At 46.1% G+C, this 27,292-nt stretch overlaps 1 protein-coding gene across 1 annotated transcript in view; it reads left to right on the forward strand.

The window, feature by feature from the left end:
• The window catches only part of ft (cadherin-related tumor suppressor fat), a 106,679-nt gene extending 86,682 nt beyond the window's left edge, over positions 1 to 19,997 (forward strand). The window contains exons 8-16 of the mRNA XM_080269420.1: positions 1 to 164; positions 386 to 878; positions 7,206 to 7,386; positions 7,780 to 7,942; positions 8,658 to 8,748; positions 9,578 to 14,474; positions 14,969 to 15,128; positions 16,576 to 17,215; positions 18,313 to 19,997. The exon at positions 1 to 164 is cut by the window's left edge and continues 74 nt beyond it. Coding sequence (XP_080125546.1) covers positions 1 to 164; positions 386 to 878; positions 7,206 to 7,386; positions 7,780 to 7,942; positions 8,658 to 8,748; positions 9,578 to 14,474; positions 14,969 to 15,128; positions 16,576 to 17,215; positions 18,313 to 19,997 — 8,474 coding nt within the window. The remainder of the gene's footprint in view (positions 165 to 385; positions 879 to 7,205; positions 7,387 to 7,779; positions 7,943 to 8,657; positions 8,749 to 9,577; positions 14,475 to 14,968; positions 15,129 to 16,575; positions 17,216 to 18,312) is intronic.
• The last annotated feature ends 7,295 nt before the right edge of the window (positions 19,998 to 27,292 follow it).

The following is a 27,292-nucleotide window of genomic DNA, read 5'->3' on the forward strand; positions in this document are numbered from 1 at the left end:
CCTTGGTGGTAACGGCCCGGGATCGTGGTAACCCGCCCAACGCCCACACCCTCACCATCACCCTACGCGTCGCCGATGAGAATGACAACTCTCCCATCTTTGACCCCAAACAGTATTCCGCCAGTGTGCCAGAAAACGCCTCCATTGGATTGTCTGTCCTGCAGGTATGGGGGCGACTTTTGGTGGGCTTAAAGTGGGTGTGGGGATGCTTTGTGTGGGTGGGTGGGTGGGTGTGGGGATGCTTTGTGTGTGTGTGTGGGTGGGTGTAGGGATGCTTGTGTGTGTGGGTGTGGGTGTGTGTGGGTGTAAATGTTAATAATAATAATAATAATAATAATAATAATAATAAGAGTAACACCAACAAACACTACTCCCTCTTCCGCAGGTCTCGGCCACTGACGCAGACGATGGGCTGAACGGACGGGTGAGGTACACGATCGTAGCCGGGGACAAGAACCGCGATTTCTCCATCAGCGAGGACACGGGAGTCATTCGCGTGGCCAAGAACCTCAACTACGAACGCCGGAACCACTACCTGTTGACCGTACAAGCGGAGGACTCAGGCGCAGACGTACGTTATGACTCCGCGACCGTCACGATCTCAATCATGGACATCAACGACAACGCTCCGGTTTTCCTCGACTCCCCGTACCTCGTCTACGTGATGGAGAATATGGCGGCCCTTCCCGCCCCCATTGCCACCGTGACGGCCTTCGATGCTGACAATCCGCCGTACAACAGGGTCAATTACCTGGTCAAAGAGGGGGACAAGTCTGTGTTCTCCGTCAATGCTACCTCTGGCCAGATTAGTCTACTGAGGGCCTTGGACAGGGAGGAGAGGCAGCACTACACCATTACCGTTGTGGCCATGGATACGGGTAAGTAGAGGAGGATGGTGGTGGTGGTGGTAGTAGTAGTAGTAGTAGTAGTGGTGGTGGTGGTGGTGGTAGTGGGTGTGGTAAAAATATCCCATCACTATTGCTGCTATGTGCACGGGTATGTGGAGGATGGTGGTAGTATTAGTAGTAGTAAAAGTAGCATTAGTAGTAGTAGTAGTAGTAGAGGGGGAGAGAGAGAGAGAGAAATGAAGAGTAAAAGAGGCAATGAATTAAAAAGTGTCTGTAAAGGAAGGATTGGCATCACCCTTGTCACCTCCTTTCTCTCGCGTCACTACACACCATCGATGAGACCTTCACTGCATTCATTATTCATCCATCAGTGTTATTCAGTCATTCATTCTGGGATGGAGAGGAAGGGGGATGAGGCAGGAACATGCTGAAAGAGACAGGCAGACAGAAATTGATAGAAAATGAGACAGATAGACAGGAAGACAGTGAGACAAAGAGACGAGGTAGGCAGACAGAAATTGATAGGAAATAAGACAGAAATAAACAGGAAGACAGTGAGGCAAAGAGATGAGGAAGGCAGGCAGTGAGGCAGAAGTATGTTGAGGCAGAGACAGGTAGATGAGGCAGAAGAATATAGAGACAGAGGCAGGCAGGGAGAAGGGTGACTGATACAGGCAGGGAGGCAGAGACAAGGGGGTTAGGCAGCAGGGAGGCAGACATTGAGGCAGGTAGGGGGTAAGGCAGAAAGACAGGCAGCCAGAAATACAAACGGCAGACAGACAGGCAGGAAAGAATTCAGATAGAGATAGACAGAGAAAGAAAATACAAAATCAACCCATTAAATAGACAGATAGACAGCAGTGAGGCAGGTATGAAGTGACAGACGGATAGACAGAATTAAAGTGAGGCAGAGTGGTGGGGTGAGGCAGGGGTGGGTAAGGCAGGCAGGCAGGCAGACAGACAGGGACAGGTGCATCTCAGGTTTCCCTCACACAGCAAAAATAGAGGCGATGAAAAATTGGCGATTAGGTGTAGTGGTATGTGGCTGTGTGTGTGTGTGTGTGTGTGTGTGTGTGTGTGTGTGTGTGTGTGTGTGTGTGTGTGTGTGTGTGTGTGTGTGTGTGTGTGTGTGTGTGTGTGTGTGTGTGTGTGAAGGAAGAAGGAAGAGAGATAGGAAGAGAGGATGGAAGGAAGGAAAGAAGAGAGAGGAAAAGGAGGAAGGAAGAAGGAGAAAGAGATGAACAGAAGAAGCAAGGAGGGAAATAAAGAGGGAGGGAAAGTAAGAAGAGAGGTAGAGACGAGGGAGGAAGAAGGCAATACCTCCCTTCTCTCCCTCCCCTCTCCCTCTCCCTCTCCCTCTCCCTCTCCTCCCCTCTCCCCCTTCTCCTCCCTCCCTTCCTCCCTCCCTCCAATCTCCGATCAAATTTCATCTCTCCTAAGGTCATTGACTGCTTATCTCTCTCTCTCTCTCTCTCTCTCTCCAACCGTCTAGGAACAAACTCTCATCCCTTTTCTGTCCAGCTCTGTAGTGCAAGAATTAACCACTACTCCCAGTCCATGTATACAACAGGTCAACTCTGGAACTGTCTTTCTCTGTCTGTATTTCCCCCTGCCTATGATCTCCAGTCTTTTAAACGCAGTGTGTCCGGGCATCTCGAAATGAACGGATCTTGAATTTGCCTCTCTGTTATCTTGTTTTTGCTTTTTTCTTGGAGGGAACGATTTTGTGGGCTCCTGGCCTTTGGTTCCTTCTTCCATGCATAAAAAAATAGATAAATAAATAGATAGATAGATAAAGAGAGAATATAACCCCTACTGCATGATAGATATAGATAGATAAACATATTGATAAAGATATAATTCAAACACAACTGACACATACAAATAATCGTTTTAATTTCAGTCCTATTTAGATTACGTCTCAAAAACCACATAGATAAGCGTAATCATAAAAAATATATGGAAGGTGTGTATATGGGGGATCCGTTATAGAATGAAGGTGTAATGCTTTGTGAGTGGAGGGAGAAAGTGGAGGAAGGGAGGTAATGAAAGAGGGAGGGATGGTAGCCCGTAGGTAGCCTCAGACCCCTCCCTTTCTACCCGCCTTCATCTTTAGCTTCTCTCCCTATCTTCCGTCCTGGCTTCTCTCCCTCCCTCCCTTCCTTCCTACCTTCTTTCCCTCCCTTCCTTCCTACCTTCTTTTCCTCCCTACCATCTCTCCTTCCCTCCCTTCCTACCTTCTCTCCCTCCATTCCTTCCTGCCTTCTTTCCCTCCCTTCCTTTCTACTTTCTTTCCCTTCCTCTCTTCTCTCCTCCCTTCCTTTCTTACCTTTCCACCCATTCTTTCTACCTTTTCTCCCTTTTATCGTCTCTCCCCTCCTTCCTACCTCTTTATAATATTCTCCCTTCCCCTCTTCCTCCCTGTTTATCATCTCCCTCACTTCCTCATTCCATTTTTACCCTCTCCCTCTCCCTTTTCCCTTTTCTCCCTCCCTTTTTACCTCATATCCTCCCTTTTTACTTTCTCCCTCCCTCTCTACCTCCCTTTTTAGCTTCTCTCCCTCCCTACCTCCTTCTTTACCTTCTCCCTCCCTCCCTACCTCCCTTTTCACCTCCCCTTTCCCCTTTTCTTACCTCCTCTCCCTTCATTTTTCTTCATCTTCCTTTTACCTCCCTCCCTCCCTTTTATCTCCCTCCCTTCCTCTCTTTTACCTCCCTTAATTCATTTTACCTCCCTGTCTCCTCACTTTCACCTCTCTCGATCCCTTTCATCTCCCTTTCTCCCTCCCGTTTATCACCCTCTCTCCCTTCCTTTTATCTCCCTCTCTCCCTCCCTTTTCCCTCCCTCCCATACATCATCACCCTCCAACCCTCCCTCAACGCACCTCACGCGCGGCCCACGAACAGATCCTCACCACCTCGCCCTTTCACATACTCTGTCAATGTCGGAGTCATTAATTTTGGCGCCAATTGTGTTTTTTCATCCCTTTCATATTTGGCGACAGTAGTAGTAGTTGTAGAAGCAATAGTAGTAGTAGGAGTGGTTGTAGTAGTAGTAGTAGTAGCAGCAGCAGTGGTTGTAGTAGCAGTAGCCGAGGTTTTGTGGTGTTGATAGCAGTGATAGCAGTAGAAGTTGCTGTAGTGATGATGGTAGTAGGCTAGTTGAAGCAGCAGCAGTAGTAGTAGTCGTGGTTGTAGTAGTAGTAGCCGGAGTTTTGTAGTGGTAGTGGTGGTGGCAGTAATAGTAGTAGTAGTTGCTGTAGTGGTGGTAGTAGTAGAAGCAGTAGTGGTAGTAGTGTTAAAATCCATAAAAACGACCATCAACCCAAATAAATGCCTCTTCCTTCGCAAAAACCCACAAGATGGCGGCCATTCAAACATATAAGTGGCCAATTGATAAGTAAAAGTAGTAGTAAGAGGCGAGGATTGGATTAAGTGCTTCAAATTACCGTTGGGTGTGGCGCGGGGTTAATTGTAAATGGTTTTTGTTGCGAAATAAAAATAGAATTGACGAAATTGAAGGTGAAAGTGAAAGTGTCATGGCGGACGCGTGTCGGTTATGTAATACAAATGAGGTAAATTTTTTTCTGTTTATCGACGCGTTCTTTTTATATATATATATATTTTTTTTTTTTTTTTGAAGATATATATATGGATTGGGTATAAAAAGGGGGACTGACAAGAGATCGAGCTGGCTGGATGATTGTTGTGAGGAGAAGTGCATGATCAGGGATTTGGCACCCCTTTTTAACGTGACAGCGTCCGGATTGACTCTATCGGATACGTTTATGTGAAGCGACAGAACGTGGTGAATGATTTTGGCGTATCAGATAGAGCCAGGATTCCGGGGGCTTGAATGGTGAGTGAATGGAAGCGTGGCCCATTGGACTGGACAGATTTAGGCTGTCTGGACGTTGCTACTCCTCACCCTGCTGCCCTAAGGTGGGAAAGGCGGTCCGGATGATGATGATGATGATGATGATGATGGCTTAATACAACTTTCCGAAGATACAGAATGAAAAATATGATAGCGTTTTAGGAGTTATGGCGAGAGTAATGTCGAATGGACGTTTAAAAGAGTTAAGGCGAGAGTAATGCCGTATGGATGACCTCAAGTTGGGGCGCCGTAACCCACAAGACCACAAGGCGTCCATATGGTTACCACCCAGCGTAATAAATGTAGAGAAAACATAATAAAGAAAATGGAGAGACGGTCAAGAGATGAAGATGCATTGAGAGACTTCATTTTCATCTGCCATTGTGTTGTTGTTGTTGTTGTTGTTGATAATTGTGGTAGTTGGTGGTGGTGGTGGGTCTCTCTCTCTCTCTCTCTCTCTCTCTCTCTCTCTCTCTCTCTCTCTCTCTCACACACACACACACACACACACACACACACACACACACACACTCACCACTGCTACCACCACCATCACTACCATTCATATCATCCACCTATCACCACTACAATCATTATTACCATCACTGCTACCATTGTTACCACATTCACCACCCTACACCTGCCATCACCACTAGTCTCCACTGCTACCACCATCACTACCACCGCCACTATTATTACTACCATCACTACCACCTCCACTACAACTATTACTATCATTGTCACTACTACCATCACTACCACCACCACTACCACTATTACTACTGTCATTACTACCACCACCACTACCACTATTACTACCACTGTCACCATCATTGCTACTACCATCACACGGTCGCTACCACCACCACTGCTACCAATATCACCATTACTACTACCACCATCCCAAGTACCACCACTACTACTACCACCACGTCGCTACCACCACAACCAGCATCCTTATTACCACCACCACCACCCTACTACCACAATTACCCAGCTACCAGCACTACCACAATTAATCTACCACCATTACTTGCACCCACGATCTCTGTATAAATCACTACACACATTCTTTACCTCCATCCCTCCCTCCCTCCCTAACTTCCCTCCTGATCTCCCTCCCCACCCCTCCCGTCCTTCCCCTTTCCTCGCTTCCTCCCTCCCTCCCTCCTTCCTTCCCTCCTTCCATTCCATTTCTTTCGTCCTCCCTTTCTAGCTTACCCATTCTTTCTTCTTCCTTATCTCTCATTCTCTTTCTCTTCCTTGCTCTCTTCCCTCTTTCTCTACTCTTCATTTAATCCCTTCCCTTCCCTTCCCTTCCTCTCTCTCTCTCCATTCTTTTCCTCTCTCCCCTTCCCTACCATTCTTTTACCTCTTATTTTCTTCTCCTCCTCTCTCTTTTCTTTCTCTTCCCTCCTTATTTACTTCCATCCATCCATCCAGCTTCCTTCCTTCCCTCCATCCTTTCTTACCTTCATCCATCCACCCTCCATCCTTCTATTCTTTCCATCCTTCTTTTCCTTCCATCCTTCCATCCTTCCTTCCCTCCCTAATAATACTCTTCTTACAACCACACCACCACACCAAACCACAATTGCACATTTACCACACACATACACAATGACATTTTATCACATCGTTATATTTTCGTTCCTTTAATTGTCTATATATTTTTATTTTGGATTCATATTTACACTCTTTAATCGTAGTCTCATTTTTTTCTGTAACTGTGAAGGTTTGCCTGGTTATGTGGAGAGAATGAGAGACTAACTAGGAGAGTGTGTGTGTCTGTGTGTGAGGTGGAGGGAGAGGAGATTGATTGTGAGGTGGAGGATTGGGTGGAGATATGGATAAGGGTGTTGAGTTGGAGAAAGGGCAGCCTGATGTGGAGGACAAGTATGGATAGATAGATGGATAGATACTGATAGATAATTGTGCCCTTGAGGTGGGGTGAGGGTTGTGAAGGTTTTGATGATGTGTAAATGATTTTTTGTTTAACTTTTCAGTAATCAAGCTGTGTTGTTTTGATTTTATACTGCGTCCTTGATTTTTGGATCCTATTTCATCCTGTCAAGTGGAAGAGAGTTGTGATGATGATGTTGATGACGATGATAGTGATGATGACGATGATGATGAGTCTTCTACACTTGTCTTTTCTTTATTTCTAGATCCCACTTCATCCTAGTCATAACCAACGGAAGGGAAGGGGAGAGAGGGAGGAAAAGAATGGAGAGAGTGAGAGAGAGAGGAAGGGAAGGGGAGAGAGGAAGGAAAAGAATGGAGAGGGAAAGAGAGGAAGGGAAGGGAAGAGAAGGAAGTAAATGAAGAGTAAGAGTAGGAGAGGGAAGAGAGCAAGAAAGAGAGGGAAGTAAAGAGAAGAATGAGAGATGAGGAAGTTGTGATATACAATTCCCTTAGTCTTAGCCAAACTAGTATTTATCACACAGTCATCCTAACTACAATATCTCTATGTTTTTCAGGCACCCCTCGGCTAACAGGCACTGGTACCATCTCAGTGCTTGTACAGGACGAGAATGACCACGCCCCGAGGTTTGACAAGCAGGAGTACCAGGCAGCCGTGAGTGAGGCCGTTACTCCTGACACACAGGTGGCTGTTGTGGCTGCTACTGATGCTGATGATGGTGCCAATGCAAAGATCAGGTGGGTATGAGGGTAAAAGATAGAGCTGGAATAGTATTAGGTAACCCTGACATATCCCTTTGAGGGCTCCAAATGGCCCAAGACATAGGAGGACCAAAGGATAGGTTACCACAGTATAAATACCTTCAGTCACAAGAAACTGTGTCCCTGACATTATAAAAAAATAAATACTCTTCATTCATTCATTAATTGCCAGACGCCATGTATCCCAAACGGGGTGGCCAAGGGCTTAGAGTTAATTGTTTTACAGGGAGGGGCACTAATCCTCCACCAACCCCACTTGACACGTAGTTGTAATTCTTCATTCATCATTATTTGCTACGATCTTTGTGTCACAGTAACTTGAATCACCAGTATAATTTCCTGGTACTAACACCATGTACATCACTTCAGGTACTCACTGGTGGAGGGTGCGTCAGGAGTGTTCATGGTGGAGGAGTGGACAGGCATCATCCGCACAGTGGCACCGCTGGACCGGGAGAAGGTGGCGCGGTACTCACTGGTACTACAGGCCCAGGACTCATCACTCACCGAGGCTCGTTCTGCAACCACACAGGTAAGGTACACTTTCATGTGTGCTGCAGAATTTTCACCCTGGTGGAACACTTCACATACATGCAGTTAAAAATTGTGTGCAAGTTTTTCCTAATCCAGGTGTTGATGCTAGTAATTTAACCTTAGCTAATCATTCTACTTATTATTCATAGTGACAACATAGTGGATGTCATACAAAATTATATGACATCACTGTGGTGTCATAAAGAAACATTGTAAGTTGCAGGACAAGTACAGGGTTGAAATAGATAATATTACTGTCAGCAGGGACTATGGTGAGCAGTATAGATTTCCAGATTTTGTTGCTGTAAATGACGTAGGTGTATGAACAGGATAAGAGCTACACATCTCATCTGTCATCCTGAGGGACAGAATAATGTGCAGATTTAGGTGTGTATTATATCTGGGCACTGTGTTTTTGTGAGACAATGTGTACAGATAGGCAGAGGTGGTTTTGATCTAGGAAGAAAATGCCTGAGAGTATTTGGGAGAAGCACTGTCCACACCAAAATGCAAATGGGTAGCTCCTCTCAACAGGTATGTGATAGCATGAGATGAGGTTTTGGGAATTATTTTTAGGGTTAGGGCAATTGATCAAAATGCTACTGGAAATCTTACAACTTCAAATATAGCAGGAGGTGAAGGAGAAATAATAAAGGAGTGGCTGTTTCATACAAGGTTGTGGTGTGGTTACTAAAAATTTTTGCCTTTGACAGGTGACAGTTGTGGTGACGGATGAAAACGACAACGCACCCACCTTCACTCAGTCCCGCTACGTCATACACATCCCTGACCCCATGGTTCCAGGTGAGGCAGTTATTCTTCATGCCTTGGACTCACTTATACTTACCTATTTTCACCCCATATTTATTATTATTATTATCCTCTCTAGTGGTAGGTGGTGGCGACCATCATCCACTCACTTGATGTAATGCTGCCTACTTCTTCCTTAGCCTTTATCATTCTTTTTCTGTGTCTGCCCTCCTCTCTTCCTATTTCTCCCATCTTTCCAGTCACTACTTAATGCTTTTCTTTCTGTTACAGGTGGCTTTACATTGAGTGACAAGCCAAATGGTTTCTTGTAAGCCAAGAAACCATTTACAACGCTGGGTGGTAACCATATAACCAAACCATACGTGCTCCCTACGTGTCAAGTGGGTTGGTGGAGGGTTAGTGCCCCTCCCTGTAAAACAAATAACTCAGAGTCAAATGGCCACCCCATGCAGGATTGTGGCATCTGGCAATAGATAGATAGATAGATAGATTATCCTCTCTTCTCCCCATACTCTTCTTATACCTGTACTGCCATCTCCTCACCTCATACTCGTACACTCTTTATTACTGTATATCCATTCCTCACTTATTCACATAATACTCACTTCTCACCTTATTCTTTTCAGATATTCTCTTCATTCCTTGTCCTTGTTCTGCACTTTCAGGCTTATAGTACATTAATTCATGTTTATTATTTACTCATGCTATCTCAATAAGTGTTGTTTGAAACTGGTGAATGTTTTTATTCTCATTGCATTGTGTTTATAGTATCATATGTTCATTATATTCCAAAAGATAGTTAATAGCTGCATATTAGTGCTATCATTATCATCATTACTCAATAATTCTTCTTGTTTTTCAGGAGACTTTGTGTTTGGTGGTGAGGCAAGGGATCCAGATGAGGGAGGTAATGGCCGTGTGACATACTACCTGTCCGGCAGCGATGCAGACAAATTCTACATGAACCAGGAGACTGGTGTGATCAAGGCCTCAACGGCTCTAGCAGGGGAGGAGCAGTACCAGCTGGAAGTGTTGGCCACAGACTCGGGCCAGACCCCACTGTCCACCACGGCCACACTCGAGGTCCACCTCCACCCCAACAACCTTTTCCCAGTGTTTGAGCCGCTGGAGAAAACGTTTAGCTTCAGTGAGGCGGCACGAGGGGACCTTGTCACCACCCTGAGGGCCACCTCACCCAAGACTGGCCCGGCTGGCACCGTGCGCTTCAGTATTGACGGTGGTAATGTGGGTGAGGCCTTCACTGTGGATGAGCACTCTGGCGAACTGCGCATCTCACAGTTTGGCCTGGACTTTGAGACGGCCCCACGTTATGAGGTGTGGGTGGCAGCACAGGACTCTGATGACCCACCTCTGACCTCAGTGACTCATTTAGTTGTCAAAGTAACAGACTACAATGACAATGCACCGGTGTTCACCCAGGCAGTATACAATGCCAGCATCCTGGAGGCCCAATACCCACCCCAGTTAGTGGCCACTGTTGCTGCCACTGATCGGGACTCCGGCACCAATGCTGAGGTTGTGTATCAGCTGCGCAGAGACTCACCCGCAGCCGAGGCATTCACTCTGGACGCTGAGACAGGCCGCATCTACACCAAGATCCAGCTGGACAGAGAGGAGGTTGAGGTGTACACGCTGACAGTGGAGGCCGTGGATAAGGGCACACCAGCACAGACCGGTACTGCCATGGTGGTGGTCACAGTGCAGGACAAGAACGACAACCCACCACGCTTCACACGACTCTTCAGCGTCAACGTCACCGAGAATGCTGAGGTTGGCACGTTTGTCATTCAGGTGACGTCCAGTGACCGTGACATCGGTGAGAATGCAAACGCCACATACAGCTTCACTGAGAACCCCGGAGGCAAGTTCTACATTGATTCAGTGAGTGGCAATGTGACAGTTGCACGTGCCATTGACAGGGAACAGAATGATGAATACCTACTGAAAGTCTCTGCTGTGGATGGGTCATGGCGGGCTGAGACTCCCTTGACCATCACAGTACAGGATGAGAATGACAACGCGCCAGAATTTGAGCAGAGCTACTACGTGTTCAACTTTCCCGAGCTGCAGCGGAGTGTGGCTAAGGTGGGCCAGGTGACAGCCACAGATCGTGACAAACAAGGGCCCAACAGTGTGATATCATATTCACTCAAGTTCCCATCAGACTTCTTCAGTGTAGACCCAGCCAGTGGTGAGATCTTTTCCAAGCAAGTGTTACAGTACAAGCACACACTGAAAGGCCCATCCCCAGAGAATCAGTACCAACTCGTGGTGGTGGCTACGGATAATGGCAAGCCTCCCATGTCGTCTGAATGCTCCGTGGTGATCAATGTAGTGGATGCCAATAATAATCCACCCAAGTTCACTCAAGACCGATACTTCACACCAGTCCCCGAGAGCTCTACCATCGGCATGTCCATCATTCAACTCAAGGCCGTTGATGACCATGATTTTGGAATAAATGCAGAGATCGAGTACAAGAAGATGGGTGGAAATGGCACGGACTACTTCACTCTGGAGCCACAGACGGGATGGATCACAGTTGCTCGGACACTACAGGGTCGTGTGGACACTCACTTTGTGCTGCTGGTCCATGCATTGGATCGTGGTGTTCCTCCCAAGCAGGATGATGTGTTGGTGACTCTGGTGGTGACTGGAGAGAACAAGTTCACTCCAGAATTCACAGCACTCAGTTACCAGGTCAATGTGCCAGAGAATGAACCACTGGCGTCGTCATTCAGGATGTTGTCAGCCAAGGACGGTGACAAGGGACCCAATGGCATTGTCAGGTACTCCATCACCAGTGGCAATGAGGCTGGTAAGTTTGCCATTGATGAGAGCACTGGTGTGGTCAGCATCAGGCACCCACTGGACTATGATGCTGTCAAGGAATATGTACTCAACATTACTGCCCATGACCTGGCCTTCCAGCCACTGCAGGCCACAGCTGTCCTCACCGTCATGGTTACTGACATCAATGACAATCCTCCTAGGTTTAGCCAGGAGCAGTATGATGCATATATTGCTGAAAATGCCAATTCTGGCACCACTGTGTTCAGGTTGAGTGCCACGGACATTGACTCTCCCAAGAATGCTGTGATTCGATACTCACTGGTGGGAGGGGATGGCAAAGACTATTTCTCTGTCGACCCTGAGTCTGGTGTTGTCACTTCCAAGCGCGTGTTTGACTACGAAGAGAAGAGTCGCTACGTGCTGGACATCCGTGCCGCCAACTACCCCGACTCCTCCCAGTGGGGTTCCACCACCATCGTCGTCCATGTCACAGGCCGCAATGAGTTCTTCCCACGCTTCATCCAGTCTGTCTTCCAGTTCACAGTATCAGAGTCAGCTCAGATTGGCACATCAGTGGGCACCATCCAGGCCACGGATGAGGACAAAGGTGAAGATGGGATGGTGTATTATCTTCTTGTTGGTGCCAGTAATGATCGAGGTTTCCTGATCCAACCCACTACCGGTGTGATCACTGTGGCCCGCAGTTTGGACCGTGAGAGTCAGAACAGGGTTGTGCTCACCGTCATGGCCAAGAATGCCGGCAGCATCAGAGGCAATGACACTGATGAGGCTCAGATCACCATATCCATCCAGGATGGTAATGACCCACCAGTGTTCTCCCAGCCACTGTATGAGACCAGACTGTCAGAGGGTGCGCTGGTGGGTACGCTAGTGCTCACCGTCACTGCTGTTGACTCAGATGTACAGCCACAGAATAACCAGTTCACTTACTCTATTATTGGTGGTAACTTGGGTCAGGTGTTCAAAGTGGACCCTCAGAGTGGTGTCATAGAGACCACGGCTCAGCTGGATCGAGAGACCATCCAAGTGTACAACCTGACTGTGGGTGCCATTGACAATGGTTCACCACCCCAGACAGGGACAACGCTGGTTCGTGTGATATTGGACGATGTGAATGATAACGGACCACAGTTTGACCCACCGGACATTGTAGGATATGTGCCAGAGAACGAACCAGCCATGACCTCAGTGATGACCCTGAGTGCCACCGACCCTGACCTGGCCCCCAACACTCAGCCATTCAGTTACTACATTGTTGGAGGTGAACACCGGGAGTTCTTCACAGTGGACCAGAACACAGGCGAAGTCAAGACCACTCGCAGCATCGACCGTGAGACAACGCCGGAGCTTACTTTCCGCATCGAGGTGGAGGACAGTGGCAAACCCAAGATGAAGTCTGAGTACCCAGTCTCCATTATTGTGCTGGACAAAAATGACTCCCCCTCAACACCACGCACAGTTACAGTGAAAGTTCAGACATTCCAGGGTGTGTTCCCAGGTGGTAAAGTGGCTGATGTCCACCCTAATGATGCAGACACAGCTGGTCAATATTCATGCCAAATTTTAACCCAAGATGCAGCCATCTTCTCCATCCCCAATGCCTGTAACCTCCATGCAGCCAGAGTACCCAGGGACCACACTTATACCCTCAGTGTGTCTGGAAATGATGGCAAACACCCGGACGTTACCTCAAAGGTTTCACTGGAGTTTGAATCCTTTGATAATGCCACCTTGGATAATAGTTTGACGCTGAGGCTGCTGAATGTAACAGCTGAGAGGTTCCTGCGTCTGTACTACAAGCCATTTATCAACACGCTGGTGCCCATGTTCACCGGTGGCCATGTGCGTATCTATTCCATGCTGGATGTTGACTCTCACACTGACCTTACTCTGTCTGTGGCCACATCAGGAGGCAACTCATACCTGCGGCCAGCTGCTGTGACCCGCAAATTGGCAGCAGAAGAACCAAGCCTTACCCAGTCACTACAAGGACTGCAACTCATTGTGGACTACAATCCCTGTAGTGACACTCCATGCAAGAATGGTGGACAGTGTTCACATGGTATACATGCTTATGGTGACACTGAAATCACAGACTCACCCAGCTTTATATTCACATCACCTCTCATCCGCCACGATGTGTCATGTAGATGCCACCAAGGGTTCACGGGACCACGTTGTGAACTGCGCCAGGACCCATGCTCACCCAACCCTTGTCAGTTTGGTGGTACCTGTGCTAGGAAAGGCTTCCAGTTTGTGTGCACATGTCCCCCAACCCGCCAGGGGCCACAGTGTGAATTTGACAAGACCAACGCTTGTGACGACAACCCGTGCCGTAATGGTGGCTCCTGCCAGACAACTTTAGAGGGTGGGTTCTTCTGCCTGTGTCGGCCAGGATATCGTGGCAACCAGTGTGAGTTGGCCAGCGAGTCCTGTCGGCCCAACCCCTGCCTCAACGGTGGCTCGTGTGTCTCTCTCAAGCCTGGCTATCGGTGCTCTTGCAAGATCAACTTTTATGGCACCCACTGTGAGAAATCCACCTTCAGCTTCAGTGAACTATCTTACATGACTTTCCCCACCCTGGACTCCACCACCAATGACATCTCCATCACATTCTCCACCAACAAGCCTGATGCCCTGCTGGTCTACAACTACGGCCTTCAGACAGGTGGCCGCTCTGACTTTGTGGCCATTGAACTGAAAGGTGGGCAGCCTCGATTCAGCTTCGGTGGGGCACGGACGGCCATCTCAAGGATACAGGTTGGTCGAGATGTGGCGGACGGCAAATGGCACAAGGTGACAGCAACACGTAATGGCCGAGTGATATCCCTGAGTGTGGCAGCTTGTACACACAATGGGGAGACCTGTGGGGAGTGTCGGCCAGGAGACTCATCATGCTACAGCGATGACACTGGGCCAACTGGGTAAGGACTCAAGCTATGGATGTGTTTTATCCCCTCATAATAGCATGACAACGGTAATGAGTAGATTGTGTGAGAGAATATAGATACAGTGATTCCTCATTAGTAGTATCATTTATTTATTTCATCATTACAATTAAATATCAAATAACCCACCAGACAATATCTCATAACAATACATTACTCCCATATGAAGTTGGTTTTCCAGTACGCCCCTGCCTTTTAACATCCACATCTTTTACTTGTCATGTTTCACTACCGTAAGACATCACACTTTTCACACAGTCACCATACATTTTGCCTTTTGTGTGAAGTGAATGCTTTGTTATTGTTAGGGGAGGTGAACGGTTTTCCGAACTTTGTGATTATGTCTGTACATCTGTTTATGTATGTCTTTGTGTCTGTATGTGTGTTCGTATGAGTCCTGTATTTGTTTTATATGTGTTCATAAATTATGTGTGTAAATCTAGACCCATCCTAACAATTACTTCCCACAGGACCCTAAACTTCAACAATGAACCGATGTACCTTGGTGGTGTGATGACAGTGGACCCCCTTCAGGAGCGGCCAGGGCAAGTCCTAGCTGATGACTTTATTGGCTGCATCCAGACTGTCTCAATCAATGGACGGCCCCTCAACCTCACTGGCCCTATACAGGTTAGTGGTGATATTCTGGTGTTTGATAAAGAGGAAGAGTACAGTATTCCTGCAGGATATGCTTCAACAGATTTCTACCACTTCTGAGTAAAACCATCCACCAGTAATAAGAATAAGATAAAGTATGGTATTGTCATGCTCGCTAGTGGTAGTTTGTTGATGGTAGGATTGTTGTAGTGCATGTACTCTTATCTGATAAAGATCCCTAGCTCCTTGCAGCTTAAGTTATAGCCAAGTGTAAATAGATTAGAGGAAAATTTGATTATTAACCATGGAGACTTATTCCCATTCATAACTAAGGCTCATCAAATTTCCTACAACCACCACTTAGTATTTGAGTCTGGAGAGTGGTCTAGTTCCCTCAGATGAAAAATTTGCTATAGTGACTTGTATGATGGAAGAGAGAGAATATTAGTGCATGAATTACACCCAGAGGTCTTCATAAACCATGTCAAACCATCTTCAACTTTCAGGAATATGATAAAATGCTGTGTTATTCCACTGAAGGCATTGAGTTAGTATCGTACCTCTATTTATACTGATGTGGTGCAACTAGAGTATAGAAGGTGATGGAGATTGCTAGTGATGATTGGTTAAGTTTATGATACTGGTGAGGGATGCCTACTTATGGTGGCAGTAATATAGGCAGGTTGCTTCACTGCCTGCTTATATATATGTCCCACAGCTCCCTCCCTACCCCCTAAAAGGAGAATGGTGGACAGCAGCAGAAGTGCAGTTTCAGCCAGTAGTCCACCAAGCTCATGTTCAGATGAATTTGGAGTTACATCAGCAGTAACAACCAGTCTCAGGGTGCAGGGGCTCAAGTTAGATTACCATAGTCCAGTACATTTAAGGGTAGTTGAGCATCACATCTCCTTTAGTGGCATTACAGGTTAAAAAATCACCAGTCACCTCTGTTGGGGATTAAACTCATACATATAGCAAGGCTGCCACTCAGACTGAGGCATTCTAACCATTAGGAGGCAGTAACAGAATTATGGAACACTGGATTATTGGAATTCAGGCAGTGCTTCATGTGCACAAAGCCACAACTCTTACTTATGAATCCAGACACACCTACATGCTGCTCAGCAACAGAAAATCTAGCCAATAATTTAATAAAGCAGCTTGTACAAATACCATATCCTGGCTCCTGTGGTGTTGAAGGCTGAAAACACTGACTGCTGATTATAGGAAGCATGACTTATTTTCATTACAATGTAAGACATAACACAGTACTGTATTAACCTTAATGTAGGCATACAGAAAATCAGAATATTTATAGTTAAGACCCTTCCTGTAGTGTTGTCATAGAGTATTTTGAGTAATTTACCAGTCTCATCATTATGACTGTCAGTCACCGTCCCCTAAACAAAACAGCACCTAATGGTAACTCTAATATGACTACTGCCGTGTGCATCGTTCATGAATGAGCTGAATGTTGCAGGCACGAGGGATCTCTGACACATGTGAACGTGTGGCGGACGTGTGTGTGGGCAACCCATGTGGCAAGGGTGCCACTTGCCTGGACCGGTGGTCAACCCACATGTGCCGGTGTGCCAATGGGCTGGTGGCACCAGACTGTGAGGCATCACTGCGCCCTGCTTCATTCACCCGCGGGGCGTACGTGGAATTCCTGATCACAGAACAACATCGACGACGCCAGCTTCTGCCCCGCCTGTACCAGCAACATTCCCGCTGGTCTCGGGAGCTGCCACGGTCCAGGGTGCCCCGCCTCACACCACCACTGCCACCCAAGAGTCTCTCGTTCAGCTTCCGCACCCGTGCTGAGGATGGCCTCCTGCTGCACTCGGCCACCAACAATGACTTTACTGTTGTGGAGTTGCGTGGTGGACACCTCCAGTACACCTCCAAGCTGGGTGCCAACCAGCCCATCAACATGACCATGCCAGAGGTGACTGTCAATGATGGTGACTGGCACAACCTCACTCTGCTGGCTGCTCAGGCTGCCTTCAGACTGGTTCTGGATGGCAACCCTATTGGAGATGAACTGGACCTGCCATTCATCCATGACTTCCTGGATGCCTACCTCACCTCCCTCACCCTGGGGGCAGCACCTCGACATGGCCACCTCCCACACACACCCACAGGTACTGCTGCTGTGCATCATAATTTTTGTGCCTTAACTTTGCTCAGGTTTTTGTCTTTTTGCTGCTTACAGTACTCTGTGCACTACAGTTCTTTCACCTTATTTTGGTGCAGCTTTTGTCCTTTTGTTGCTTGTTTTTTCATCCTAACTTGGCCAAGATATTCATCCTTTTGCTCCTTATTTCACATAGCTCACTGGGAGAAAAAGACCAGTGCTATGACTGCATCCTTTTGTAGCACTGCATGATGACTAACAGTGCATTCTGGTGTTACTCTTTTATTACAAGGCGGCATTCACGGTGGAGAGATGGCATATTATAGGCCAAGTTTTAGTAAAAAAGAGTATAGTGTGATGTCACCTTGACTTTATACACTAGCCATCATCAACTTCTTTCTTTTGGTGCTTCCTCTCTCACATGGAATCTTGCTGGTGTTGTTGCTTCCTTTCTTGCATGGAATCTTGCTGGTGTTGTTGCTTCCTTTCTTGCATGGAATCTTGCTGGTGTTGGTGCTTCCTTTCTTGCATGGAATCTTGCTGGTGTTGGTGCTTCCTTTCTTGCATGGAATCTTGCTGGTCTTGGTGCTTCCTTTCCCACAGACAGCCTTTTGGGTTTGTGCTGCCATTCAACAGTTCACTAATCATCTGTCACAATGAGGCAACCCCTGCCACCTTGAGCCCTTAGCCTGCATCATCTACTCATACTGCTTTTCGCCAAGATATAATGACCCAACTGCATGAGGGAAAATTACACTCCCTTGTACGTGATAAGGTTTAAAATTGTTGGATTGGATGCTACAAAAGCTGACTTTGAAGACATTTAAGATTTAGACTCTTTAGCTACAGTGACAAGTTTTGAAAATTATGGTATTCAAGCTTAACTCTCTAACTCTCATGGAAGTTGTTATTGTTGGTGGGTAAGCAAAGTCTGTCCAAACATGAAGTAATTTATATCATTATGTACTGTCCTCTGGTACCAGGGTATTATGTTATAGGTCCCGTCTTTCCTGTTTGGATAAGATGGTGATGAAGCTAATATTGTCTTGCCAGTGAATTATTATGAAGTGCCTGACTGAGTACCTACTGTGTCACCAGGATTCGTGGGTTGCATGTCAACATTCAGTGTGGATGGGGAGGTACAGCCACTCAACTCCACGGGGTCACTGTTGGAGGCTGTGGCGCGTGGGGTGTCGCTGGTGCCGGACTGTTCTGCCGCTGACCTCGGTGCCGCAGCATCCACCGACCCTCTGTCCATCGGCATCACTTTGGTCATCGTGTTCTTCGTGCTGCTGCTGGTGGCCATCCTGGTATCGTTCATTGTGTATCGTGTGCGGCGACAGCGGCGGGAGAAGGGCGGCGCACACGTCAAGCAGAATGGGTCTGCCCTCCTCGCCAACACCTCATCAGATTCAGGCCGGTCGCCACAGGACTCAGGCTATGTGGAGAGTGCCGAGATGACTGATGAGGTCCTGCGCTCGCACCTATCACAGGAGTTGGCCACCAAGAAATACAAGGAACGTGACCATGAGCGTCCACAGAGACCGGACATAATTGAGAGAGAGGTGATGAACAAATCCCCTGGAGTACCTCTAAGGGTGGATGACTCGCAGCTGCAGGATCGTGACACCATGGCAGGCCTAGGACACATCCCAGATTCTGAGGCACCAGAGCACTATGACCTGGAGAATGCTTCATCTATTGCTCCCTCTGACATAGACATTGTTTACCACTACAAGGGCTACAGAGATGGCAATGTGCGCAAATACAAGACCAACCCACACGTGCCTGGCTACCACAAGCACAACCACCGTCACTCTCCACACAACTTCCAAAACACTCCACACCGTGAGAGTCCCCGAAACATCCTGAGACAGAGTCCCAACCCGGTGGCTCCGCGGGAGTCTCCCTCTGTCCTCAAGATGCAGACAACACCTCTTGCCCGCCTGTCTCCATCCTCAGAACTATCCCAGCAGACCCCACGCATCTTGACCCTGCAGGACATCAGTGGAAAGCCATTACAAACTGCACTGCTGGCCACATCACAGGGTCCAGGGGTGAAGGATGTTATGTCCACCAGTGAGAGGTCCCTCAACTCCCCTGTGTCACACCTCTCACAGTCCTCTGGGTCCATGCATGCCTCCTCACAGTCCACCAAGAAGAAAAAGCATGACAGCAGTGTCAGCCTGGGCCTCACCCCAGAGGAGATTGAACGGCTCAATGCAAGACCTCGCAACTCCTCCCTGGTGTCGACACTGGATGCCGTATCCTCCTCCAGTGAGGACAACCAGCGTAAGGATAAGCTAGCTGAGCTGATAGAGACCAACACAGAGCTGCTGGAGCCACCAGACTCCTCCACCGACGAGTCTGGCAACGACTCCTTCACCTGCTCTGAGTTTGAGTACGAGAACAACTACGAGAAGGTGACACGGGACTTTGGCCCCGGCAACATGATCTTCAGCAAGCTGGCGGAGGTTGACAATGAAAATGAGCACGACAATGAGTCTGCCAAAAACTACGATGGCTTTGATTCTTTTCGTGGCTCGCTCAGCACCCTGGTGGCGTCCGACGACGACCTGAGCAACATGAGCTCGTACAAGCCCCCCAACGGCTCCACTTTCGGTTGGGACTACCTGCTCAACTGGGGGCCCAACTTCGAGAGCCTGGTGGGCGTGTTCAAGGACATCGCCGAGCTCCCGGACAACACGACCAACGGCCGAGTGAGCGCCCGGGGAACTCCCAAACCCAACGAGGAGTACGTATAGCGGTGGCTGCAGCTGAGCGAGGACCACTGAACCAGCCGCCAAAGCCCTTAGGATATAAGCACCCACAAGGAACTCCCGGCAACCCAAGGAGCCGAATCCCACGCAACACGAGGCACACGTGAGGTGGTTCCCAAGGCCGAGCGGAGGACAAGGTGGAGGAGGAGCAGAAACAGGAGGAGGAGAAAGCCGGGTTGGCCTCGATTTGGGAAGGAGGTCTTGGCTGAATCCTTATAACTTAAACCACAAAGAGAAAAGCAGGACTTAAACTTTTTATGCTCATTTATGGAATGCCTATGATTATTAGCCTTTGTGAGCCTGCTTTCCCTCATCACAGATTGCAGTTAGGTGATAGAGAAACAAGATATGTTTTATTCATCAAGTGCTCACCATCAGCAACAGGGTGCTTGCCTTCTCTTCGTGATTCAGGTTTTAAGTATACAGCCATATATCTCCATTCCCTTACCTCTCTCCAGCCTCCCTCCCATGACAGGCATTATCTAATCCCATGAAGGAGCAAACACTACGCTTTTGTCCCGCGCCTCCATTTGCTCATGTGAGAGTGACGAGGACGCTGACCATTATCGGTAGATGAGATGGTGTGGTCGCAGTCAAAAGTTTGCTGACCCTTCCTGCTGGCTGTGGCAATCAATGGAAGGTGTTACATGAAATATTTTTATGTGATAGCAGTATGAAGCACACAGCAAACGAGTGGGAGAAGGAAGAATACTCTCTGATATTTGGAGAGGAATAAGAAATATGGAAGGATGAAGCACAGTGTAGTATAAGCAAGATGGATGCACCCTGATGTGTAGGGAGGAATGAATATGGAGGCAGGACACAGTGCTGGCGGGGTTAGTCGGCGAACTTTTGTTGGTGATTATACACATAGACACAGACTATGAAATGTGCAAAATAAGTAAAGTTAAACATGTACAGGGCCTAAGCCACTATGAGGGTACTTAAACATGGCAGTAACTTGGAAAACAACAGATATTTAATGATCCACCAGGGTACCTACATGGCAGAAACGTTAAAACCAGCTGATATTATGATGACTGATCCAAGGGTGTTGATCTGTCCATGTCTGCCAAGGATGTGAACTAAACTTGTACCTGTGGACAAATGGACAGCTTAAAACAGTGCGGTGTGATGTGTGTGTGTGTGTGTGGGTCATGTTCTTCTCGGCTGAGGGGCCTTCCTAGCACCTCTTCCCTAGTGATTTATTTTGAATAGTGCATCTTAATAGTATCATACCAATATCCTATGTGGTGTTTAAGTCTTGGTAATACAGACACAGATGCATAAATGACACGTATGAGAATAACAATCTTAGCAATACAGACAGGGATCCATACATAACCTGTGAGAATATTAATAACACCAGGTTGAGAAACAATCTAGGAAGGAAGAGGAACTAGGAAGCTTCCTTTACTGGTGAGAATAAAGACTGATGTGTGATTAACTGAACCTCCCATCTTGGACGTTTCCCCGAGATACACAGGTACGGAAATGAGTGGAAATGGTGAATATTCTGGGATCTGCAGTCTTTCCCCCCAACAGAATAGGAGCATTAACCTGTATACTTCTAAGGCCAAATTAATTATAGTAATTGATGTTTCCTGTCAAAATACCTTCACTTCAATGGAGCTTTTTTTTTTTCTATTCAGTTTTTACTCCCCTCCAGACAGTTTTATTCAAATTAACCATTTTTATCTGGGTGTTGGTAAATATACTGTCATACACTTTACTCTTGCTCCTGTCAGGCAGTTTTGCTATCTGTCTATCTGTAACCAGACACCTTAATCTCAGACAAATCACCTCCATGTTGCCCTGTCTCCTGCCATTTCACTGCCCTCTCTGTGACTTACACCCCCCTCTCTCATATACTTCTGTGCTCCATCCCTCCATCTCATTGCCACTCTCCCCCTCTTAGAAAAGCCTCGAAAAGCCTCCCAAATTGAGTGGCCTAATAAAGACTGTGGCCAACTCTTCCAGTTCAAAAAGTTGTTCCATTGCTAAATAAAATAATCTGAATATAGCAATGATGAAATATAAAGTACATCAGCAGTTTCAAGGGGGTTAAGAGAGACCAGAGAGATTAATGAAGTCTGTTGTTAATCTATTTGTCTCAGTCTCTCCAAAGCTGAATATGGTTGAATAATCGGGAGGGAACAATAATAGAATGAAAAAGACACCATTGTAGTGAAGGTGATAATGTGTCCTGGTCCTGGGAGATGTAGCAGTGCATTGTTGCCAAATCTTGTTATGCCTTTCTCTGTTGTCGAGTAGAATTCTGATTTTCCAGTTGCCAAATGTATAGGGTGTCCCAAGAAATGCGCGGGAAACTTGAGGAGATTATTCTTGAGCTGCTTTTGAGGAATATGTACTATATCGTCATGGGTCCAGGTCCCAGCCAGTACAGGGTTAGAGTTACTGATGGCCTTATGGGTGAATTATGAGGGTGACCATTTCTGCCCATAAGATTATCAGTAGTTGTGAGGGTGACTGTTTTTTCCCATAAGATCTTAAGTAATTGTGAGGGTGCCCATTTTTTCCCATAAGATCATTAGTAATTTTGAGGATGATCATTTTTACCCATCAAGCTATCAGTAATTGTAACTCCTAATGGTTGAAACTTGGACCAGTGTTGCTATAGTGCATGTTACTCAAAATTCTCTCAAAAATAACCTTCTGAAGTATCTCTCACAAATTCCCAGCTCACCCTGTAGTAGTGCCTTATGTGTATTCCTGTTGAAAGTTAGGAAGTATCATAAATGTGAATTCTTGAGAGGCCAAACTCATTTTTCTGCATAATAATTTAAGTTTTGTTAATTATTATCATCACCCCCCTTTTTTTCGTCTATATATATATATATTTGCTGCCATGCATTTCAAAAAGAAAATTTCCCTGTTTCATATATACATACTATACATACCAAGTGTAGAGTGAAGCCACATGGTTATTAGATGAGGATATTTCAGCTAAGGAAGTGTCAGAGGAATAACTGCAATGGGTCATAATTTACCAGTGGTGGAAGTTGTGTCAGTGGAAGAATTATGCTGTATATTGAAACTAATTATTTTTAAAGAGTTTTTGGCTTGATTTGGACTCCTTTTTTTTAAGGTATGAGTAGAGGGAACATTTGTGTTTATCTATCCTTGACCCAGAACTTCCTTCCCTCCCTTCTCCCATTATCTCCTCCCTGTCACTGTCTTTCTTTCTCTCTCCCTCCCTTTTTCTGCATCTTAACCCTGCCGTTTCCCTCCCGCCCTTCCCCATCCTCACTCTCCCTGTCTCTGTCTCTTTTCCTCACCCTTCCCTTTTCTACACTATAATCCCTACAGTTTTCTTTCCTCATTTTCCCTCCTACCCTCCCCCAACTCCCCTCCCATTTTCTCCACCATCTCCTACACCTGAACCCTGTTGTTTCCTTTCCTCCCTTCCCCTCCTCTCTCTTCCTACCTCCCCTTCCCCTCTCTTCCCCACACCCCACTGAATATAAACTCCCATATGTTCTGTTCATACCTGCAGAGGGTCCAAGTTGGGCAAAAGTGGTGTATCTTCACAATAAACACAATATCAGTGTGTGGATATAGTTCTGCCAAAGCATATAGTGGTGCCAAATCAATCAAAATGGTAGAGTGTCATGTGTCTGGTGTCAAAGGGAAAAACAGAGTGAATGTTTAGTGCCAAAAGCCAGTGGTGCCAAATTCTTGAAATAACCGTGTCATATCAAGCCTTGGAAGGTGTTATAGAAATTGCCTAGTGAGACAGTAATATGGTGAAGTTAATTAGGGTGGAGAGAGACAGAGAGGGAAGTCACACCATGCCCTTCTCATCTGGGATAGTGCTGTAGGAAATGGTTGAGGGAAGAGTCTAGTTTGGCCAGTTAAGGAAGCTCCATGGCACTTTTCCATAACAAAATTTAGTATTGTATATTGCCTTAGTATGTCCTGTAGAATGTAAAAACTCTATACAACAAAGACTTACTGCACCATCTGTATGCAAAATCTGTGACATTTTGGTACATATCCCTGGCATAATAAGTGTCTGTCTATCTGCATGCCATATGCAAAAATAAACTGGTAAGGAAAAGGTGCATAGGAGTCCCCTTAACTGATGAAAGTATGGCCTGTTGAGCATATGGAAGCCAGAGTGTTGTGATGGATGGGTAGGGAGAGAATAGTACAGTTCGTTAGGAAGGAGTTCTATTTAATATTTTTTTTTATTATCACTGCAACCTGAAGATATGTTTTTTATTTTATTCCTGCACTCCAGGCAGTTTCATGCACCTTCGGAAAGCACTCTAGTATTGAAAGGAGTGTTGAAGTGTACTGTATATTTAACCCCCTTATTGTGAAGATCTCCCTTAAACAGAAGCAAATGAACTAGTAGGAACAGAACCAAGTACAAATTAGATCCTCAGAGTGAAGAGATGAAATGATATATTTTGACGTGTTGAAAATATTAATTTATAAGTGATTAATTTGGACTGGCATGAACTATGTTATCAGCACATATAGGTAAAAAAGAAATTTCTTGCACTTCCCACCAGGTAGGTAATTTTGCCAACTGGGAAGCACTTTTATGAAGTTAAATTTATTTTCCTTACGGCTGAAATCCATGAAGATATTAATGTTTGTTAAATCTGCACCCAGGGTAATTTTCTTCAGCGTTGTGGTTTGAGTTGCATTGTTTTGATTATTTTGTGTGCATTGCCTTGGTACCGGTTCTGGCGCTTCCTGACCCTAGAGAATGACACTGCTATGGCCTGGCTCCTCGGCTCCAAGTAGCAGTAAATAAACAACGGCCTGATTGTGTACCATAGTGGGGGAAACCTGGACTGAGATTTATAAACAAATTTGCAGTCAGCTTCGTCATTACTGCGATTTGTTCTCACCGGGAGGAGGTGAAGGAGATTGTGGAGTATTTCAGTGTCATGTTCATCTGCAAAAACGTATCTTGGTAATGTGAAAGATAATTTTAAGTTTCTCATACCTCTATTTCATCTGCAAAAACAAAAAGAGAAAGATTACAGTTTTTTTTTAAAAGATTATTTAGAAACTTCCCACATCTCTTTTTTTTATCTGCCAAAAGAGTTAGCAAATAAAAGAATACAACAGGAAAATGAAAAAAAGGAGAGTGTATAGACTTCCCTTGTTATTCATTCATGTCACAAAAGCAATTCTTAGGTGAGGAGTATTGCTGTCAGTTATTTAGTATGCCAGAAAGAACAGGAACATCCAATATCCCACGTTCCTTCAAAAACAAATCCAGAAACTTCCCACAACTCTTCGTCTTTCCGTTTCAAAACAGATGTTAATTATGAGAGAAAGGTAAATGAATTTTGCCCACCAAGAGTAACAGAAACTTGGAACATAAGTCATTCTTCTGGCAAAAATAGATCGCAGTTATGATAAGGGATTGTTCGTAAGTTTGTCTATGAATGCATGCCCTGATGGCTCTTGTATATTACCGTGCGCGTGTATATAGTCCATTACCATTGTACAGTTTTAGCTCAGTAAGTCCAGCCACGTTGTAGGGTGTGCCAAAACTGTTTGTTGTTGTTGTTGTTTTCATTGTGTGTGCGTGTGAGTGATTGGTTCTCTGACTTGTGATTTATGTATAAAGTGATATTGTAATAAACATTTGTAATGCCATTGGTTTGTGTTTGTTTTGTCATTTCTTGAGGGTTCTTTGTGGCTTAGTGGTTGGAATGTCACAGTTGGAGTGATGGCCGTGCATTGATTTCATCCCCAAGAGGTGACTCGAGGTTGTTCAGTCCTGTAATACCATCATTTGATGTAGGCTGGTCATCTACCCTTGAATATACTGGACCACAGGAAGTTAGGTCAAGTCCATTCACCTGGAAGGAGATGAAATGGGATTGGTTGTTACTTTAATTTCCATAGAAGAGATGTACGATTCATGTTTTCTCTCTTTATCAGTTGTACATTAGCTGTCATAATGACAGTATATTAACTGTTTCATTATGGTTACCTTCAAATGACTGCATTTGGCTTTTGATTGCCATCTTGCTGTGTAAGGTTTATAAACAGCCTTCCCTGTATGTCTTCACACCTTACATGAGTCTGTTTTATCATTTTCAGATCAAGGCTCAGTATTTACTGCATCACCACACTGATGTCTTTAGTGCTTTATTCTTCCTGCTGGAGATATCACTGCATTCAGATACCATTGTTGTAATGGTCCCATGACAATCTGGACATAAACTCAATGGACTCCCCTGCAATCCACCATATCCTCCTATAACCAGGCAGTGGAGTCTGCCTGTTATGCCTGTGCCTCCACATGAAAGCATCCCTGTTGTGTACCAATAATGTGCTAATGGTACAGAAGTAGTTAACTGCATCCCAGGTGTGTGGACAAGTGTGGTAGGGTGTAGATAGGTGTGAGTGGGTGTGGACAGGTGTGGGATGGTGTAGACAGATGTGGGAGGGTGTAGACAGGTATGAGTGGGTGTGGACAGGTGTGGGTGGGTTTGGACAAGTGTGGATGGGTTTGGACAGGTGTGGGTGGGTGTGAACAGGTGTGGATGGGTTTGGACAAGTGTGGATGGGTTTGGACAAGTGTGGATGGGTTTGGACAGGCGTGGGTGGGTGTGAACAGGTGTGGATGGGTTTGGACAGGTGTGGGTGGACTTGGACGGGTGTGGATGGGTTTGGACAGGTGCGGGTGGGTTTGGACAGATGTGAACAGGTGTGGATGGGTTTGAACAGGTGTAGGTGGACTTGGACAGGTGTGGGTGGGTTTGGACAGGAGTGAACAGGTTTGGGTGGGTTTGGACAGATGTGAACAGGTGTAGATGGGTTTTGACAGGTGTGGGTGGGTTTGGACAGGTGTGGATGGCTGTAGACTGGTGTGGGTGGACTTGGACAGGTGTGGATGGGATTAGACAGGTGTGGATGGGTATGGACAGGTGTGGGTGGACTTGGACAGGTGTGGGTGGGTTTGGACAGATGTGAACAGGTGTGGATGGGTGTAGATTGGTGTGGGTAGGTGTAGAAAGTGTAGGTGGGCTTATTTGTATAGATTTCATCAGTATTCAATATATGACGAAGTTAATCATCATTATTTGAAATATTAAAGTGATAAAACATTGCTTCCATATGCTTTCCCAACTGCATGGAACTGGCAAACTTGAATTTGAATTTCCCACCAACGCCATGGAAATTTCATGATAAACACTTCTTATATTTTCATCACCAAATATTTGGATTATGGGTGTTATTCAAAGTTTTAATCGTGAGCAGAAAAGTTTATTAACCATTAT

The sequence above is a fragment of the Coenobita brevimanus genome, chromosome 33, assembly GCF_032717465.1.
Source record: "Coenobita brevimanus isolate Jiangsu-jjx chromosome 33, ASM3271746v2, whole genome shotgun sequence".
NCBI classification, from domain to species: Eukaryota; Metazoa; Arthropoda; class Malacostraca; order Decapoda; family Coenobitidae; genus Coenobita; species Coenobita brevimanus.